Raw genomic sequence first — 20,796 nt, forward strand, 5'->3', positions numbered from 1 at the left:
TTAGGGTTGTTTTACTAAAACTGGAGGGTGAAAAATCTGGTGCAGCTCTGCATAGAAACCAATCAGCTTCCAGGTTTTATTGTCAAAGCCTAATTGAACAAGCTGGAGTTAGAAGCTGATTGGCTACCATGCACAGCTGCACCAGATTTTGCACTCTCCAGTTTTAGTAAATTAACCTCACTGTTCCTGTCAGCTAGGCTGTATTGGGCCCCATGATTTCTAACAGGAGCCCTACAGCACAGTGATATTACCGCAACTTTAAAAGGGTAATATCTGCGTTTACAAGGCCATTTGATGCACACAAAGTTGACTTATTAATGTGATCTTTTAAGTCTATTGAGGAATTTATTTAAATGATTTTTTTTTTCTGCCTGGAGTTCAGCTTTAACTAGGATGGTATGTGCTTCAGAAGACCCAAAAAAACCAATCCCATGCCATGATTTGTGGGAAAAAAAAAGTAATTTATGAACAAAACCATTCAGAGTAATAATAACTGTTCCTTCATCCGTCCTGACCGTGAGACGTTTAAGTTCCGTTACATAACTCCGACCCAAGGAGAAGCCGTAGCAGTGCCATTGGTTCAACATCCACAGTGCTTAGAGTCCTTGGCATACAGTTTTTTTTTGTATCCAGCAATGAATATGGCTGTGCCAGTACTTTTTTGGCATCTGCTGTCAGAGCTGGCATATGCCACATGTACACTGGCCTTCAGATCATGCTTCCCAGGGTTGGCATGCAAAGAAAATAGAAATAGGAGAACCATTTTTCCATTCCAGATCAAGGATTGGCGCTGGCTGGTGTAGATGCCTGGGCCAAAAAGATTCAAGGTTTACAGGCACCCAACCACTGAAGTTCATCCCCCCAATACCACCATACAAACCATCCCTACTTGACCTCTTCCCCCCTCCCAACAGTAATAATTTAAAAAAAAAAAAGAGAGAGAAAAGAAAAAGTGAATGATAAAGACGGGAATGATTTCGGCTAAAAAGTAAAAACCGCCACTGGAGATATGGGAATACCAGAGAGGTTTAAAAAAATGCAGTTGGATGAATCTCCTCACTCCCCTCCCCCACCCCCCCTTGTCCACGGACACTGTACCAAATGTTACATTCTGGATGTGGATGACGGGTTTTGATTGGATGGCGGCTCCCTGGTGGTGGCGTTTTTGGAGGAGGAGACCGGCTCTGCCTTGTGCTGGTTTGATATGGCAAGGGAACCCTGGCATCAGTCTATTTTGACCGCCGCGTAGATCTTGCGGATGAACATGTAGGCGGCGTAGAAGCCAATGGTGCCGGTAAGGAGCCAGAAGGACAGAACCATGAGGGTGGTGTAGCCAAAATAGAGGAGGGATGGGATGAATTCCACAATATCCAGCTGAAGGAGAACAAGAAACAAAGTGCAGGTGAATAATTCAAGTGGACCAGGGGTTGTAAAGGTACTTTTTTTTTTTTTTTTTTTTAAACACAATAACAAACATGTCTATACTTACCTACTCTGTGCAATGGAATCGCACAGAGCGGGCGGGAACTTCTGTTTTCGGGTCCCCCGCCAGCCCCTCCTCTCTGCCCCCCCCATTGGAAGCTGCTTCCATTGACACAGACAGCACGACTCATACACATACACACACACACACTATATATATATATATATATATATATATATATATATATATATATATATATATATATATATATATATAATATAACGACATCCCGAGTATGGAAGGGGTTAAAGTCGTTTAAGACATTCCATTCCCAAACACATAGGCAGCTACTGAACACTTCAATCAGCTGAACAAGGAACCCATACAAATAATTCTCCCCCAAATACGAGACAAGATGCTCTGTCTTGAGGTTCAAGCAGGAATGCATCTTTATTCAAACACATGTTATACAGATCCCACTTCAAAACACTCCCCCCCCAACCTTGGAAAACAGGGCGGGTTAAACTGTCCAATGACAATGGACACACAGGTCAGATGTGTTTAACTTCTCATCAGTAAACAGTCTTAGCAGGGGGGCTGCTGGAGGAATCCCCCCTCCCTCCATAGAGATAAACATCCCATAATCCAAGGCAGACAGACACAAAAGAACATTGGAATACAGCCACACCCCAAACTAGCACAGCAAATAGTACACAACACAATGAGACAGCACACATTATATATACAGCATTGAATCTGACTAGCACAGATCATAGTGGGGTTCTCATTCACCTTGTGCCCCTATTAGTGACTCCCATCACAATGGCATTTCCAGGGTCCCCAGAGTCTGTGTGACTTGGGGACATGGACCTGAATCTAAAGTAATGTCACCTCCAGGGTCCCCAGGCATACAGCTCACAACGAACACCGTTCTCCCTAATGCCAGGGCCCATAATCGGTTGGCAAGAGGCTGGCATTCAGTCCCCTCCAAAAGCCTCTGTCCCAGCTAGGTCTGTCACTATATTATATATATATATAAATAGATATAGATAGATATATCTATATATATAAAACCAGGGGCTAGTTGATTTAGATTCAGAAAAGAGATATTAATCAAGAGCTATCGCCTCCAGGAACTTCTATGGAAGAAGTTATGAACTCCCCTGGACTGAACATGCTGTATTTTTATCATCTGTAATACCTCCTTAAACCAAGCTAAGTAAATTCCTCTTATTATACTCTCGAGTTGACTGAAATTATTGTATGATATCCACATATCTGAAGGAATAAACATAGAAACTTCTAAAGTAATAAAGTCTAGCCCTTTATCACATTATGCGAAAAGAAGTAAAAAGAGATAAACGAAGAACACTTGATTCCAATTAACATGCTCAGGTCCCCTTTAAGAGCGCCAAAGCGTGCATGCGCCCGCTGCGCGGCGGGGAACCCGATGCGCGTGGCCGGCGGGTGCAATCTCGTACACGAGAGCCAGCACGGGGATTTTTGTGTGTAAGCACACATATCCCTGTTCTGTCAGGGGAGAGGAGACATATCACTAAGTAGGAACAACGATATGTCTCCTCCCCCAGTCAGTCCCATCCCCATACAGTTAGAACACATCTAGGGAACACACATTTAACCCCTTGTGTTAACCCCTTCCCTACCAGTGACATTTACATAGTAATCAGTGCATATTTATAGCTCTGATCGCTGTATAAATGTCAATGGTCCCAAAAATGTGTCAAAAATGTCTGATCTGTCCGTCGCAATGTCGCAGTATCTAGCGCAAAAAATAAAAACCGCAGGTGTGATCAAATACCACCAAAAGAAAGCTCTATTTGTAGGAAAAAAAAGGACGCAAATTTTGTTTGGGTGCAGCATTGCATGACCACGCAATTGTCAGTTAAAGCGACGCAGTGCCAAATTGTAAAAAGTGTTCTGGTCAGGAAGGGGGTAAAATCTTCCGGGTCTGCGCCCATCTCTTTGGTTATGAGAAGGAAGTGTGGACGACTTTTTTTTTTCCTTGTAAAAAGAGATAAAACAAAGCCACGTGCTTACCTTATTTACAAAGTAGAATACGGCGTAAACCAAGACGTAAAATGCAGATCCACCGGACACCAGGAACGTTCTCCACCACCAGCGGTAGTCCTAGGATAAATTTGTTATAATATTTATTAGCAGAGATGCGGACAAATCCACAAGAACATTCACACAGATTGCTCAATGAAAAGGTTTCTGTTCTGGGAATGGGGTACTACCTGATCAGTGCAGATAAATGCTTGTAAAGCCCTCCAAAGACGATGTGTACTGAGCGCGCCCAGTATAGAGCTGAATGTTGCTTTAACCACCAGAAGGTTTTACCCCCTTCATGACAAGGGCATATTTTGCTATTCAACACTGCGCTACTGTAAAGTGGACCTCCACCCAAAAAGGAAAGCTCCACTTGTTTGTATACACTGCTCCTAAAGCGCTCCTGCCCATTGAAATCAATGATCAGCCCCGTCGAAACGCAGGCAAAGCAGTCGCTTTGAACCCTTTTTCGGCTGTTATCAGGGGTTAAAAGCGCTCCGCTAGCGCCCGAAAAGCGCCGCAAAAACGAAGGTAAAACACCGCTAAAAATAGAGGCGCTTTACCGCCGACGCCTGCCCACTCCAGTGTGAAAGTGCCCTAATAGCATCTACAAACTATGGGATATATACTGGAATTTGCACAGCTAGAGACGCTATACTGTAATGGTGGTGGTCAGCGACTTATAGTGGGACTGTGATAAGGTGGTGGGCAAACTGGCGCTAACAGGCACTGGCTAGGAGGGTCACTAAGTGAAGTCACTAGTGACAATAATACAGTGATAATACTATACACCGACACTGTACTAATGACATTGGCTGGGAAGGGGTTGGGGGATCAAGGAGATAACTGTATGCCTAACAATGTGTGTAATGTGTGCTGCTTTTACTTACTAATCTGGCTGTTTTTTCTCCCTGCTTTTCAGGGAGAAGAAACAGCGAGATCGCTGTTTACAGTGCACAGAGTTCTGTGTTTTTGTAAACACAGAACCCTGTGCATGATTGGACACAGTCGATCAGCAGGTTTCAGCCGCAGTCATTGGCTGAAATCTGCTGCCAAACTCGTGCTGTATCCAATTAGAGCATGGGTCTGCAAGGGGGCGCCCACAAACACCTAAGAAGGCTGGTCACATATGTATACGACTGTGCCTGCATCTATCGCCCACTGGCAGTATATTTAATGTGAGCGGTCAGCAGGCGGTTAAAGTGATTCTAAAGCCAAAAAGTTTTTACAGCATTCAATAAAGGATACTAAACCTTTAATTTTTTTTTTAATAAAGATAACAAACATGTCATACTTACCTGCTTTGTGTAATGGTTTTGCACAGAGCAGCCCAGATCCTCTTATTTTGGGGTCCCCCGCGGAGATCCTCCTCTTCATCGGGTGCCCCCTTGGAAAGTCACTTTCCATAGGAGCACCCGTGCGTGCTCGTTCCCAACTCCCCCTGCTGCATCCATTGACACAGACAGCAGGACTCAGCCTTGTCCCCCCACTCCCGTGTCACAGCTTTTGATTGACAGCAGTGGGTGCCAATGGCTCCTGCTGCTATCAATCTGACCAAGGAAAGCGACAGATTGGATCGAGCTCAGGTAAGGAAAATGGGGGTGGGGTGGGAGGGGGAGCTGAAACACAGAAGATTTTTCACCTTAAGGCTTTATAACTACTTTAAAATAAAAAAACGCCCACCACCTGTCCCTAACCACTCCCACCTCTAAACACTGGCTCCATGTCAACGCTCCAGTGCTGTCTCTGCAGCAGCACCACGCCACTCCTTTGCTGGTCTCACAGTGGCAGGGCAGAGGAGCCATAGGCTTCCGCTGCTGTCAGTCAAACTCCTGTGAGGACAGACCGTGGCTTACCGGCGCTGTGTGCGTCTTTGGACACACACAGCCAGGCTCAGAAGCGTGCACTCGCACAGGTGCCTCCTTAGCACTTAGTTTGCTAAGGAGGCACTCTGAGAAAGTGACAGTATGGGTGGGGGAATGTCAGAAGAGGATGTAGATGCATTGCAAGGCTGACAGTTACATGCATGACTCCCAAAGGCTGAGGCATGATGGGACTTGAAGTTTTGCAACAGTGGGTCACAGGTTCAGCTAAGTAAAACTGCTTTTTTATTTTAACCCCCAAAAAAAAGCCTTTGGAATCACTTCAACCACTTGCCTCCTGGGCACTTTCACCCCCTTCCTGCCCAGGCCAATTTTCAGAGCTGTCGCACTTTGAATGACAATGACAAGGTCATGCAATATTGTACCCAAACAAAAAATTTTAACATTTTTTTTACATCACCACTGGGTGTTTATTGTTTTTATTGTAATTTTTATGGTTTGTTGAAAAATATGGCATATAACATCAACAAATGTATTTGTTATTGTTGACTCTCCTTACAGGCAACTACCAAAACTAATGCATTTTTGCATATCGTCATCCCGTCATGCAGCAACTGTCAACACAATGATTCAACTGCAATATGATGCAGTGTTTGCTATCAAAGCCATCATTCTCCGACCTGGGTTTGGAGAGGTACTAATATGCAGCGCTGATGGCCACTGATAGGCTGGTACTGATGAGGCTAAACTGGTGGGCACTGATGAGGCTGCACTGATAGGTGGAACTGGTAGGCGGCATTGATAGGCGACACTGATGGGCAGCACTGGTGAGCACTGATAATCAGTGTACATGTCCCTTTTATCAGCTCTCTTGAACACAGTTGATCACCTGGTAAAGAGCCGCTGATTGGCTCTTCACCTCAATCTGCGATTAGCAGTGTCCAGAGGACACAGCAATCACAGAGCGTGCAGCCCGTGCCCGTCGTGGGAGGCGGTCACATCATGGCGTCCCAGAACTGGACGACCGCGCTGTAGCAATCATTCGGCAAGCGTGTAAACACTTAAAGAAAGCTGCTTGCTGCTATTAAATGCTTTGTAAAAAAATTTGTGAAAACTGCTTGTGTGTAACTGCTCTTGATATGACCTGATGATACAGAGTGATACAAGCAATGCAATGGGCACATGGAGCAGCTTTTGTTTTTCTTGCTGTGATAGGAGGGCTTGCCCTTCCATGTGCATCTTCTCTCTGGACAGCCAAACAAATGTGTTCATCGCCCCATTACCCAGATATCTCACCTCTGCACACAGCTGGAAGTAAACCATGACGATGCTGATTTGGGAGCATGACACCACAAGAATGATGAAGACCAGGAACAGGAAGCCAAACAGGTAATAGAACTGGTTCTCCCAGATAGCCTGAAACAGACAGAATTTAGTGCAATTTTTTTTAAAGGTGAAATTTAACCCCTTCAACCATTCTTCTCTTTCTCCTGCTATCACCTGAAAGCTCTAATGGAATTCTTAACAGTTTCTACTATATAAAATGAAGGTGTCTGTAATGGACTTCACACATAAGATTAGATACAATGGGGAGGAAAGTAAGAATGTATAAAGGGGTGGTAGCTCATTGTGTAAAGATGCTGGTCTCGTACATCGTGGATGTGAATCAGACAGTAGTAATGGGCGTGATCAGTGACCTATGGCAGGACTGCGATACTGTGGAGGACAATCTGACACTACGGGGGAGATTTACTAAAACTGGAGCACTCAGAATCTGGTGCAGCTTTGCATAGTAGCCAATCTAACGTCATCTTGCTCCATTACTCTTTGACAAGAAAACCCGGAAACCGTTTTTTGTTTCTATGAACAGCTGCACCGTTTTTTGCACTCTCCGGTATTGGTAAATCTCCCCATAACTGACACTTTTTACACTTTGTGGGAACCAGTGACACTAATACAGTGATCTGTGCTAAAAATATACACTGTCACTGTACTAATGACACTGGGCAGGAAAGGGTTAACATCAAAGGGTTAAACATGTGCCTAACCAGTGTTTTTGTGTACTGCGTGTACTAAGGGATGTGGTGCATTTAATTCCCTGCTTAGCAAGGGAAACAAAGTCCACCACATCCCTGCTGACAGAACAGAGCTTTCCATTGTTTACTTATGCAGAGCTCCATCCAGTGTGTCCCCTCGTCAATCAGCGGGTGCCGGTGGACTTCCATTGGCCGACACATGCTGATCGGCATTTGCTGTGTCTAATCACAGCCGCGGCGTGCTGTGTCTAATCACAGCCGCGGCGCGCCCCCCCCCACCTGAAAGTGTTGGATCACGTTTTAAGTACGTGATTCAGCACAGGAGCCGCTCTGCCGCCGTACTGCTACACGAGGCGGTCAGGAAGCAGTTAAAGGTGGTCCACATATGGTATAATATGTCTCTGCCGCTTATATGCCTATCAAGAATTTAAGCCATTTTTTTTTCAACTACAGAAGGAATTTGAAGTACCCTCTGATTTACTATTCCACTATTATCAACTGGGTGTGCAATAAATATATACACATTAATCACTAGATCTCCCAGTATAGTTTTTATTGTACTCATTTAACATGGTTTTATTTTTACTTCATCATGCCTGTTCTACTACATCAAAATACCAAATCAATGTACTTACACTGAAGATGAAAAATAGTTCAATGAACATGGCACCAAACGGCAAAATTCCAGCCATAAGGATCCTGAAAGAAAACCATATTATTAGGATGCTTTCACAAGATTCTACAAAACATGTGCAGTTCAGGTAGTGGGATTTATGGTGAGGGGTTGAACAGGGAAGGTAGCACCGTCCTGCTGGGGAGGGCGGCAATAAAATAAACCCTCTGTTTTACACTGCATGGCCAAAGCAGGATACCACTTTAACCCCTTACGGCCCGTCCTGACATCCCCTTTAAAACACCCAGGGGGGTGGGAAGGATTGTTTTTAACATTTTCTTTTCTTTTACATTTCTTCAGTTACTTCCTGGTTTCTTGCCTAGGCAAATGATGTCATACATCCCAGGACTCTTCAGGAGAGGAGGAGGGTTTTTTTTCAGCTAAGCTCACCCTTCCGCCTGCATGCTTGAGCTAAGGGTAGATAGATTCCAGCAAGTAAATGCTACATGAATCATTTGCCCTTACTCAAGATGGCCACGGCCAGAAATGCTAGGGGGGTTGTTTTTCAAAGTGATTTCTCAACAAAATAAAGCAGGGAGACACGGATGAATGGGGGGGGGCGTCTGCTTTGATAATTAAAAATTAATTTAAAAAGATGTATTGTACGGGTTGTTTTTTTTTTTTATTTTTTAAAGGATCATACTTACCTAGGTCTGATGGTGCATCTGTCCCGTCCCATCCCCCCGGGGCCTCTAACACTGAGAACCGAACGATCGAACACCGCCGATCACTCAATTCTCACAGCTCCCCGAGCAGAGAGCTGCTGACTGTCAGTCAGCAGCTCTCTGCTCTGCCCACCCCCCACACTCACTGGAGTGCTGGGCCGTGGAGGGTGCAGAAGCAGGCGACTCGCTGAGAGGCTGAGCCAGGTGTCGGTCCAGGCATTTTCGCAATCTTGCCCAAACATGGACCGCCTCTGTGATGTCAGCTGACTTCAGCCCACTGTCTGCTGAAAACAGAGCTTTGGCTGTACTTTTCCTTTAATTAATGTTTTTTTGGTGCCCAGATGAAGTAAAGATCCCCTTTAATATGCATGATCCAAAATAATTTACATTTGAAAAGACAGGAATCTTTTCATAAAAAGGAACTTACCCCACAAATCTCTTCATGTACCAACGCTGTTCTGGGATCTGCCGTGGGATCTGGTTGGTTCTCACAGGATTGTCATATGGCTGCTTGCGGAAGCCAAAGTAATAGCCAAGGTAGACTAGTGGGAGTGAAATTCCAAACCACATACACAATAGTGCCAGCATGGTGGGGAACGGGACCTGGAGAGACACAGCGGTGTTAGCTAACCAAGTACGGAGCGCTATCCTAAAGACAAACTCCGAAAACATACTTACTGCGCCCGAAGAATGTTTCCCCCAGATAAAGCAGTTCAGCACAAAACAAATACTAAAGACCACTCCAGGGTAGAGTGTAGCCGTCTGAAATTACAAAGTTTCATTCTTATTATAAATATAATACATCCTGTATAATAATAATAATACTTGTAGCATTACACAGACAAGATTAATATGAGCTCTGGAAGGTTTCACCCGCTTCATGACCAGGCCATTTTTTGCTATTTAGCACTGCGCTACTTGAACCATTTCAGCAACAAAAGATTTACCCCCTCTTCCTGACCAGGCCATTTTTTGCGCAATGGCACTTTAACTGACAATTGCGCAGTCATGCGACTGTATACCCACACACAGACATGCGACACTATACCCACACAAAGTTTAGATCATTTTCTTCCCACAAAGAGATTTCTTTTGGTGGTATTAGATCACCTCTGCAGTTTTTATTTTATGCGTTATAAACACAAAACGACCAATAATTTTGAAAAAAATATTTTTTTTTGCTTTCTGCTATAAAATATATCCAATAACAAAAAATCAAATTTCTTCATAAATTTGGGCCAAAATGTATTCTGCTACATATTTTTGGAAAAGACAAAAAAAAATCCCAATAAGCGTATATTGGTTGGTTTGAAGTTATAGCATCTACAAACTATGGAATATTTTTTTTTTTTTTACTAGTAATGGCAGGGATCAGCAACTTATAGTGGGACTTTGATATTGCGGTGGACATTCTGACACTTTTTGGGAACCAGTGACACCATCACAGTGATCAGTGCTAAAAATATGCACCATCACTGTACTAACGACACTGGCTGGGAAGAGGTTAACATCAGGAGCGATCAAAAGGTTAACTGTGTGCCTAGCCAGTGTTTTGTGTATTTGTGTACTATGCTATTTAAATGTAAAAAAAAAAAAAAAGATTTTTCCAAAATTGTCAGTCTTTTTTTTGTTTATAGCGCAAAAAATACAAAACCCAGTTGTGATCAAATACCACAAAAAGAAAGCTTCATTTGTGGGGAAAAAAAGGACATAAACTTCATTTAGGCTACTTTCACACTGAAGGCTTTTTTTGCGTGAAAAATAGCGCCTGAAAACTGCCTCTCATGCCTCCCCAGTGTGAAAGCCTAAGTGCTTTCACACTGGGGCGGTGCACTTGCAGGATGGAAAAAAAGTCCTGCAAGCAGCATCTTTGGGGCGGTGTAGGAGCGCTGTATACACCGCTCCTACACTGCCCCTGCCCATTGGAATGAATAGGTAGCGCTTCTGAAGCGCAGCAACACGAACTGTTTAAAACCCTTTCTTCGGTTGCTAGCTGGGGTCAAAAGCGGCCCAAAAGCACCGCTAAAACCAGCGGCGCTTTACCACCAAAGCGGCAGCAGCTACTGTGTGAAAGTAGCTTTATGTACAGCGTGCATGACCGCGCAATTGTCAGTTAAAATAACGCAGTGTATTATATTAAAAAAATATGAGCCGGTCATAAGGGGAGGGGGGGGGGTAAATCTTCCCGAGGTCAAGCGATTATACACATTTGTGCTTGTTGTTGTGTGGATTAGCAGTCTGTTGTTTTAGTCTGACCTCTCTAATATTCCACCGTCAAGGGTCACCTCCCATACAAAGGACATTTGAGGAGTCGCCTTCTATTCCACTCCTCTGTTTTCTTATACCTTAAAGCATGGGTGCTCAACCTGTGGCCCACCAGCTGTTGCAGAACTACAAGTCCCATGAGGCACTGCAAGTTGCTGACAGTTATAAGCATGACTCCCAAAGGCAGAGGCATGATGGGACTTGTAGTTTCGCAACAGCTGGACACGTTTTTTCAGCTGCTCCTAGGGGCCTCTGGCGTTTTGTTTTTCCTGCCTCTAAATGCCCCTAGAAGTTAGCCTGTATCTCCTTGCACACAGACTTTTAGAGGCAGAAAAAAAAAAAAACCCCACTACCAGTGCATCCAGGAGCAGCAGAGTTTTGACAGAAAAAAAAACGTCCGATGCTTATAACCGTGCGTTAACCAAGGTACGTCTAGCGCTTCAGTGATAATTAATTTCAATGGGAATTTTTTTTTTTTTTTTTTATTATTCTGGCCAATTAAATGAATTAATGCCCAAGGGCTTGAGGTCTGTAAACAAGCCTAAACGTGTTACATAGCTTTACAAGCGTCAGGCGTTGCCTAAATGATGCTACCAGGCGGAAAGGCTTCTAGGAGAATTTGCAAAACGTCCTGTGTGCATGAGGTCTTACTACACTAAACTGAGTTTTCACTACCTGTGCAGCAGGGTACAACCCCTAGAGGGAGCAGCAACCCGTTCTGCTTACCGGCCATCCTCTTAGAAATGAGGCTAATATTACATTGTGAAAACTGATTACTCACACAAAATGCTCCTTTGCGCCACCGGTGCCCCTTCAATGTGCGATACAAGCGTCCAGCAAAGAACCCACCAAACACGCTGTAAAAACAATTAAAAATCATGGAGGGGATACAAAAAAAAAAAAAACAGACTACAGCTGTGGCCAAAAGTTTTGAGGATGGCACAAATATACCGTAATACAAATATAAAAGTCTGCTGCCTCAGTTTTAATGATGGCACTTTGCATGTACTCCAGAATGTTATGAAGAGTGATCAGATGAATTGCAATTAATTGCAAAGTCCCTCTTTGACATGAAAATTAACTTAATCCCATAAAAAAAAAAAAAAAAAAAAAAAATCCGCTGCATTTGTGAAGAAGGCTTCAGGGCGCCCAAGAAAGTCCAGCAAGCGCCAGGACCATCTTCTACAGTTGATTTAGCTGAGGGATCGGTGGCACCACCAGTGCAGAGCTTTCTCAGGAATGGCAGCAGGCAGGTGTGAGGACATCGGCACACACAGTGAGGAGAAGACTTCTGGAGGATGGCCTGGTAACAAAAAAGGACAGCAAAGCCACTTCTCTTCAGGAAAAACATCAGGGACAGACTGATATTCTGCAAAAGTTACAGGGATTGGACTGGGGTAAAGTAATTTTCTCTGATGAAACCTCTTGATTGTTTGGGGCATCCGGAACTTACCTTGTCCAGAGAAGAAAAGGTGACGCTACCATCAGTCCTGTGTCATCATTTTCAACAGTAAAGCATCCTGAGACAATTTGTAGGGTTGCTTCTCAGCCAAGGGAGTGGGCTCACAATTTTGCCTAAGAACACCGCCATGAATAAAGAATGGCACAAGAACATCCTTTGAGAGATACTTCTCCCAACCATCCAAGAACAGTTTGGGGAGGAACAATGCCTTTTCAAGCAGGATGGAGCACCTTGCCAGAAGACAAAAGTGATAACTAAGTGGTTTGGGGAACAAAACATAGAAATTTTGGGTCTATGGCCTGGAAACTCCCCCCGACCAATCCCATTGAGAACTTGTGGGTAATCCTCAAGAGGCGGGTGAACAAAAACCCCCCCACAAATTCTGACAAACTCCAAGCATTGATTATGTAAGAATGGGCCGACATCAATCAGGATGTGGGCCTGAAGTTGATTGACAACATGCCAGGGCTGAAAAGGGTCTTGAAAAAGAAGGGTCAACACTGCAAATATTGACTCTTTGCATAAACTTAATGTAATCGTCAATAAAAGCCTTTGACACTTATGAAATGCTTGTAATTATACTTCAGTATTAGATTGTAACATCTGACAAAAAGATCTAAAAACACTGAAGCAACAGACTTTGTGAAAATTAATATTTGTGTCATTCTCAAAACTTTTGGCCACGGCTGTACAGACATGCAACCATTCAGATGTGCTTAACAAGAAATAAAATACCATTGAACAGGTTCTTCCTGATTCCAAACCATACAGTACTGAGCGCTCTTTCTGGAATTTAACCACTTAAAGACCAGGCCTCTTTTTCAGACTCGGTGTTTACAAGTTAAAAACAAGTTTTTTTGCTAGAAAATTACTTAGAACCCCCAAACATTATACATTTTGTTTTCTAACACCCTAGAGAATAAAATGGCGGTCTTACAAGCGCACTTTTTTTGGAAAAAATTCACTTTTTTGAATAAAAAAAATAAGACAACAGTAAAGTTAGCCCAATTTTTTTATACTGTGAAAGATAATGTTACACTGAGTAAATTGATACCCAACATGTCATGCTTCAAAATTGCGCCTGCTCGTGGAATGGCGTCAAACTTTTACCCTTAAAAATCTCCATAGGCAACATTTAAAAAATTCTACAGGTTGCATGTTTTGCATTACAGAGGAGGTCTAGGGCTAGAATTATTGCGGCGATACCTCACATGTGTGGTTTGACCACATTCACGCTATTCACGTATGCGTTTGCTTCTGCGCGCGAGCTCGTCGGGAAGGGGTGCTTTAAAAAAAAGCACTTGATTTTATTTATTTTTTCACTGTTTAAAAAAAAAAAAAAAAAAAAAAAAAAAAAGGGTCACTTTTATTCCTATGCAAACTATATAACTATGCAAACATCCCTTGTAATAGAAAAAAAGAGCAGGACAGGTCTTCTTAAATATGAGATCTGGGGTCAAAAAGACCTCAGATCTCATATTTGGACTTACATGCAAAAAGAAAAAAAAAAAAAATTTTGTCATTTGAAAAAATTACAACAGAAAAATGTGTCTTTAAGACGTATGGGCGGAAGTGACATTTTGATGTCGCTTCCGCCCTGCTATAGTATGGACACGGGTGGGGGCCATCTTCCCCTCACTCGTCTCCATACCCAGCCACGAACAGGTCCCGATCACCTCCGCCGCTGCCAAAGGCTCCGGTAAGCAGAAAACGGTGATCTCGCTGCGAATCCGCTGCAGAGACCACCATTATCGTAAACAGGACCGCCGGCTCAAAAGATGGATACCTGGGTTGTGGCAGCAGCTGCTGCCGTTACCGAAACATCCATCTTTAAACTGCCGACATATATATGTACAGGAGCCGGTCGGCAAGTGGTTAACATCCAGAGCAACCTTCATGCAGGTTATTATGGACTTTCTAAACCCACACCCCCGCCCCTCTCCTATCTGACTCTGTAGCCTTCTCAGCTCAGTCTGATTTTCATCTTGGTAATCTAAAGCCGGCCATAGATGGATTGAATCTTGGTCGGTTCAGCAGATACCAGATGAGATTTGATCTATCTATGGGCATGGTTGGTTGTACTAAAGTTGATCAACTTCAGTAAAATCAGCCTGTCTGACTTTTTTCATGTGTTCTCTGCCGGCAAAATACAATAGTGCTGCAGGAGGGATTACCCTATCAACACTGATTGAGTTGATGGGGGAATCTAGCTATTTTCTTTCCTTCAATCCATGGTGGAAACAAATAAAATTGCATAATCTATGGCCAGCCACAGTGACAGGATGTGAAAAGTAAACAAAGGCTGTCATAAAACAAAATGACCTGCTCTAGTTAGTGTCGCCAACAGCAAGTGCCTTCCAAGAACCACAGGAGGTGCATTCTGGACCAGGAGTAGAGTAAAAGCTCAGGCATGGAATCTAGGAAGTGTAGGGGGGGTGGCTGACATCCCTTGCTCTGAGCTCTCCTAGGGGAATAAAAGATGGTAGTGTCCTTTTATTTTACAGCCCTGTGCACAAGGTAAAGATTTTGAGCAGTACACACCATATTCAGAGTACTGATTTCCAATCATTATCACTGGTGTAATGATTGGTGTTTTCATGGTATGGACAGAGGTTTAAACCTTTGAAAACAAAATAAATGGAAGCTGTCAAAGTGGTCTGGAACTGCAATGTACATGATGACCTCAGAGCGGGAGTGCTGCACCAGCAGACAAGAGAGGTGGTTTTGTGGGACCAAGGAAGACAGTAAATAATTCTATTACATTTCCCTTATATTAATGATGAGGTGGTTTTGTGGGACCAAGGAAGACAGTAAATAATTCTATTACATTTCCCTTATATTAAAAGAGAAGTATAGAAATAGTTTTTAAGAATAATACTTGCGCAGCTCCGATGCTACATCTTCCCCTGCCGGCTTTAACACTGAGAACCGACCAAACACCGCCATTCTCACAGCTTCCTGAGCAGAGAGCTGGTGACTGTCAGTCATTGGATCTCTGCCCTGCTCCCCCTACGCTCACTGGAGCGCTGGGCTGTGGAGGGGCGGGAGCGGCCGGCTCAGGCTCTCAGTGGTCCGATGCTGCATCTGTCTCCCGCCGGCTCTAACAATGAAAACCGAGCGATCAAACACCGCCGATAGCTTGGTTCTCACAGCTTCCTGAGCAGAGAGCTTGTGACTGTCAGTCATTGGTTCTCTGCCCTGCCCCCCCTACGCTCACTGGAGCACTGGGCTGTGGAGGGGGCAGGGGCGGTAACGACTGGCTGAGGCTCTCAGAGGCTGAGCCAGGTGCTGGTCCAGGCATGTGAGCGAATCCTGACCATATGGTCGCGATCTTTCCTGAGCCTGGACTGGCTCTGTGCCAACAGCGGGCTTTAGCCTGCTGAACAGGTCACAGGAGTGCAGAACAATCTCCCTTAAATGCGCATTGGACCCATAGTTCAACTTTAATACTTGCCTTATTGGATAGGAAAATGAAAAAAATATGTTTTGGGAACACAGGTGTGCATGGGGTGGATTTACAATCATTACATGTCTTCTGATGTAAAACTGTAATGTAGGTTTCAAACTAAACAGAATGATAATGTTGTTGCAAATCTTACCCCATAAACATGAACAGGAAGCAGGCTGTGGTCATAAGCGCACCTCTACTGGATGGAGACAACATTCCCAGCATGGCCACAACTACAAGACAAAGTCATCACATATCATCACAAAATAACTAACATTTGTTAACATAAAACCCATTATATCTGACAAGGCAGTCATCGAGTCACCATTACAGAGGAGTAAGGTAATTTCTACTGTCCTAACGGATAAATGAAAACATTGATGGAGTGAAGGAAAGATCAATAAGTGCACCTATGGTAGTCTGCATGGGTGAAGCACGGGCGCACTTAAAAATTATTATAACTGCTAACTCTGATGACAAATTTACAGCTGACTGTTCAGTAAATGGCAGTAAATAGTTTAAGACCGAATAGTCTCAGGGCCGTACTTGCATACAAGGATGGATGAGTATTTGTATGTGTATGCAAGTACACCACGGGATATGCGAAAAGATCTGCACAGCTGCTGCCCCTGTTAGACATGTATTGATTGTTAGCTGCTATAAGCTATAAGTCATAAATCCATGGATCGCGTCATCGCTTCCTGACTCCGCCGAAACACATAGGGCGGAGACAGCATGCCATCCTAGATACTGGCTGTCCGGCTGCTATACTGAATGCGATCCCCTTGGTATTTATGACTTATCGCTGTTTTTACATTGCGCAACGTGAGTGCTTTTAATAAAATATGGAGCAGTTTTACACTATGAATTGTTCTCTATTTGATCACTTGGGCACATTTGTACATCATGCGAGTGTGGGAGAACCTCCCCTGTGACTTGAGGAGCATTTTGCTAGTCTGGGCTATATTCACATTTCAAGCGCTGTTAACCACTCTTTGCATAAGGGTCATGCAGCTCCGGTAAGATGCTTTAGTGTGCACAGTGATGGTGTCTCTACACTTATGGCTTTGTCTTAAAGCGCCGTTCCAGTCTCCTTGTCTATTATTTTTTTTAAAACGCACCCCTTTGAGTCTCCTTACTAGTACAATCTAAATTGGATACTGTTATCAGTGTAATCATTCATGTTGAATATGAATCTTCAATTACTCACAGTGCCCCAGGTATGCAGGCAGCAGCCACTGCTACTGCAAGCATCTGAAGCCCGCTCGTATTTGTTTCCGGGATTTGGTGCAGCTGGCTACCCAGCATGCACCTCCCGATCTAGCGCAGTCAGGACACAGCGTGGCACACTGTGTTGATTGCAAGGTTGCCATAGCAGTAGCGGTGGAAGTTCCCACCCCGCTGTTATGGCAACTTGTCAATCAGCACAACTCGGATTTTATTATTAGGCTTTGCGAAGACTCCTGGGATAGATGATGCCGTTATCACAGGAGTCAATGGGAATCGCCTTAGGACATCATCGCCTAGGCAGCCGGACAGGGGAAGTGTTGCCTGGAGATATATTGTACACCAGGAGGGGCAATGAGAATATAGGAACTTGATAAAAAAAGGGTGGACGTACGCTTTAAAACGGTTTCCCTTGTCTGCTTCATTCCAATATAAGGTTTTGTTCACAAAATATTTGTGGATTTTTCTTTACTGTAGTGACTGCTCATTAACCCCTTCAAGTTGACCGTATGCAAATTTGCGTTTATGGCTTGAAGGGGTTACACCGGGTGATGCATGCAGCTGCACGCATCACCCCGGTACCGTTTCTTTAGAGCCAGCGGTTGGCTTTTTTGTGATAACAACCGATGCGGCTAAAAGCTGCTTGGCTGTTATTCTAAGGAGCGGGGGGGGGTTGGGGATTACCCCCTCCCGCCACCCCCTGTGTCTCGCCCAGGCTCTCCAGTCCTGAATGAAGCCAGAATCGTCTTAGATCGGGTCTCCGATCTACTAACCCGGAAGCGATGTCCTGACATCACTTCTGGTTTACTCGGCTGCCAATGGCGCCGATTTAAAGAAAACCCTAGTATTCCAAAACACAGATTTTGGAGTTTTGAATACTTTTAAGTGCAAAGGAGGGATTTGAGGTCCTATGGACCCCAGACCCCTCCATAAAGAGTACCTGTCAGTGACTATTACGGTCACAAGGGATGTTTACATTTTCATCACGTGGTATAATTGATGCACATTAATTATTATGTATGTTAGTAGTTGTGCATAACGCACATCATTGCAGTGTTTCTGTTTCACACATATTATATTACAATTTGAATTTGCGGTTAGCGCTGCACATTACATACACATATTGCTTGGCATCAAGATACTGTGCTAGCGGCTTTCCCTGGCATTTTTTTATTTTATGACCCAAGCACGGATTTGCATACTCACAGATGACAATTAGCACCATGCAGAAGAGCTGAATTCCAGAGCCTAGGAGAGAGCTAAGGATCATGGGATACTGGGGTGGTCGGAAGACATCGCCATGGACCAGCTTCCAACCTGATTCTTCCATTGTATCTTCCTGCAGAGAAAAGGACAACAGAGGCATCAGCCAATGGTAAGGTCACATGACAGAGGCAGACCGGCACCAGCCAAGGCACTTACTATATCATCCTCCTTGTTATAGTTTGCTATGTCCTTCCTCAGTGTTCGGATTATAATCATGCTGAGAATACCTGATAAACAGAAAGCAAACATTAAGATCTGAAGATAAGCTGCAGTTAGGCATAGGATTTGATTCACCGTTTATCTTGGGAGATTCCTCAAAGGTGTTAGCGCTCCATAAGCCCCCTCGTAGCCCCCCAGTCCCCTCCTCTGCTCACCTGACAGGAAGAAGACAACGACCACAGAATTGATGATGGAGAACCAATGAATCTGTACATCGCTCATGGTAAGGTAAGTATCCCAACGAGATGCCCACTTGATGTCACTTTCCTAATGGCAGAAAAAGCGGAGAGCTGAGCAAGAGCTTTGTTACCCATAATCCCCTTTACCAAGCAAGCATAGCACCTTACCTGCCAGTGCACTGAGTATGTAAAGAGCACTTTATTCTCTTTTGTGGGGTCGATCTCCTGGGGGGCAGAATTGGAGCTTTCTTTTACTGTGCAGGCTTGCCCATCCGTCCCCTTCAGATCTGACACAAAAAAAAATCAAAGTATATTTAAGTCCTAACTGGATAAGGCTTAGGTAAAATACTTAACCAACGAAATATGGTTGAATGTGCCCCATGAGATGCCTCCATCCCCATACAATATACAAAGAAACATAAATTGCCCCGGGGGACTTTAGACGAGGCGCAATACACTCAACAATAAAGTCAACGAAGTAAAGATTTATTGGTAAATACAATTTCCAACAGATCAACAGTGACATAATTGCCATATAGTCAAGCAGATTGGTCAATATATACATATTAATTCCGTAGCTAGATGCAGTGTTTCAAACATCAATCCATAATAGCTGTGAACTTGCATCTATGTAACTGACGCGTTTCATGACATAGCGTCACTTCCTCAGGGGTTGATGCACACACAATTGTAAATCTGCAAGACATCACACGCTCATTGACCTGATGGTAGTGGCATGGAAATGTCTGACCCAGGAACTGTGGGTATGGGATTCAAAGGGCCCAGCAGAGAGCAATCCAACAAGTCCTCCACCATGATGGCATTGCGAGACATGCTGACAAGGATTGAGGAGCAATGAGACCGACCACCGTGGAGTGCGTGCAGGTAAAATACTTACCCCTTATTAAATAAAACCCTTGTCCTCGCCATATTTTAATCCTTTGTTACATCTCTGTGCTGCTGATCTCCTGCAGAGGAAATGCCTGAACAAGAACCTTCATGGCAAGATCACCACGGGTTTTTTTTTTTTAAAACCTAACTCCGGCTTTCCCTCCAGTCTTGAACAGGCTCCTCTCCTGGACTGAAATAGCTTACTCTGATTTCCCTGCACACTGTGAGCATTGCACCACGTGCATTAGAAGCTACAGCAAGTCAACTAATGTCTTGGTATGCTAGGAAAATGGAAAGACTTTTTTTTTTGCTGTGGCGGGCACTCATGCAGCCAGCTTTGTATGTCCATTGACACCCGGGATGTGCCCCCCCCCATCCTCACTGGCTGCGATTGACAGCAGCGGAAGCGGGGGGGGGGCTGCTGTCCTGCACATTGCTTGACCGCAATCAGGCTCAGGTAAGTAAGTATACAGTGGGGGGGAGCTGCGCACAGAAGGTTTTTTACCTTAATGCAGAAAACTTTGGGCCTATAGAACCACTTTCAACTTACAGATTTAACCTCTTCAGCTCAAGGTTTACCCCCTTCATGACCAGGCCATTTTTTGCGATACGGCACTGCGTTTAACTGACAATTGCGCAGTCATGCAACGCAGTACACAAATAAAATTTATGTCATTTTTTCCCACAAATAGAGCTTTTATTTGGTGGTATTTGATTACCTCTAAAGTTTTTATTTTTTGCGCTATAAACAAAAAAAGACTGACAATTTTGGAAAAATTAGGATTTTTCCGTCATACTTACCTGTAAAATCCTTTTCTTGGAGAACGTCAAGGGAACCCAGAGGAACCATAATAATGACTATATGGGTTATACACCACCTACTGGTGGATGGACACTGGCAGATAGTCAAACAGCAAGTCCACCCCGTTATAACCCCTCCTACACAGGAAGGACCTCAGTTTTGTAGCAAAGCAATGAATATCCCAAAAAAGATAGGGACCTCTGTGACCCGTGATGTACTCCAAGAAAAGGATTTTACAGGTAAGTATAGGCTTGAATGATTAACTGGCAAAACCATTGAAAAATTGTTAACTTGGATGCCTCCTGCCAATCCCGGGCTCCACTGGCAGCACAAACCAGGATTCCTGA

General features: G+C 44.0%; 1 protein-coding gene across 1 annotated transcript in view; it reads right to left on the reverse strand.

Moving 5' to 3' along the window:
* Positions 1 to 440: 440 nt before the first annotated feature.
* Positions 441 to 20,796, reverse strand: part of TM9SF4 (transmembrane 9 superfamily member 4) — a 44,077-nt gene continuing 23,721 nt past the window's right edge. The window contains exons 7-18 of the mRNA XM_073607294.1: positions 18,925 to 19,043; positions 18,733 to 18,844; positions 18,515 to 18,585; positions 18,299 to 18,431; positions 16,017 to 16,098; positions 11,737 to 11,812; positions 9,369 to 9,452; positions 9,118 to 9,293; positions 7,988 to 8,051; positions 6,613 to 6,732; positions 3,482 to 3,571; positions 441 to 1,374 (exon numbers count right to left, since the gene is read on the reverse strand). Of these exons, the coding sequence (XP_073463395.1) occupies positions 1,225 to 1,374; positions 3,482 to 3,571; positions 6,613 to 6,732; positions 7,988 to 8,051; positions 9,118 to 9,293; positions 9,369 to 9,452; positions 11,737 to 11,812; positions 16,017 to 16,098; positions 18,299 to 18,431; positions 18,515 to 18,585; positions 18,733 to 18,844; positions 18,925 to 19,043 (1,277 nt within the window). The 3' untranslated portion in view covers positions 441 to 1,224. The remainder of the gene's footprint in view (positions 1,375 to 3,481; positions 3,572 to 6,612; positions 6,733 to 7,987; positions 8,052 to 9,117; positions 9,294 to 9,368; positions 9,453 to 11,736; positions 11,813 to 16,016; positions 16,099 to 18,298; positions 18,432 to 18,514; positions 18,586 to 18,732; positions 18,845 to 18,924; positions 19,044 to 20,796) is intronic.

The sequence above is a fragment of the Aquarana catesbeiana genome, linkage group LG12 (genome assembly GCF_042186555.1).
Source record: "Aquarana catesbeiana isolate 2022-GZ linkage group LG12, ASM4218655v1, whole genome shotgun sequence".
NCBI lineage: Eukaryota > Metazoa > Chordata > Amphibia > Anura > Ranidae > Aquarana > Aquarana catesbeiana.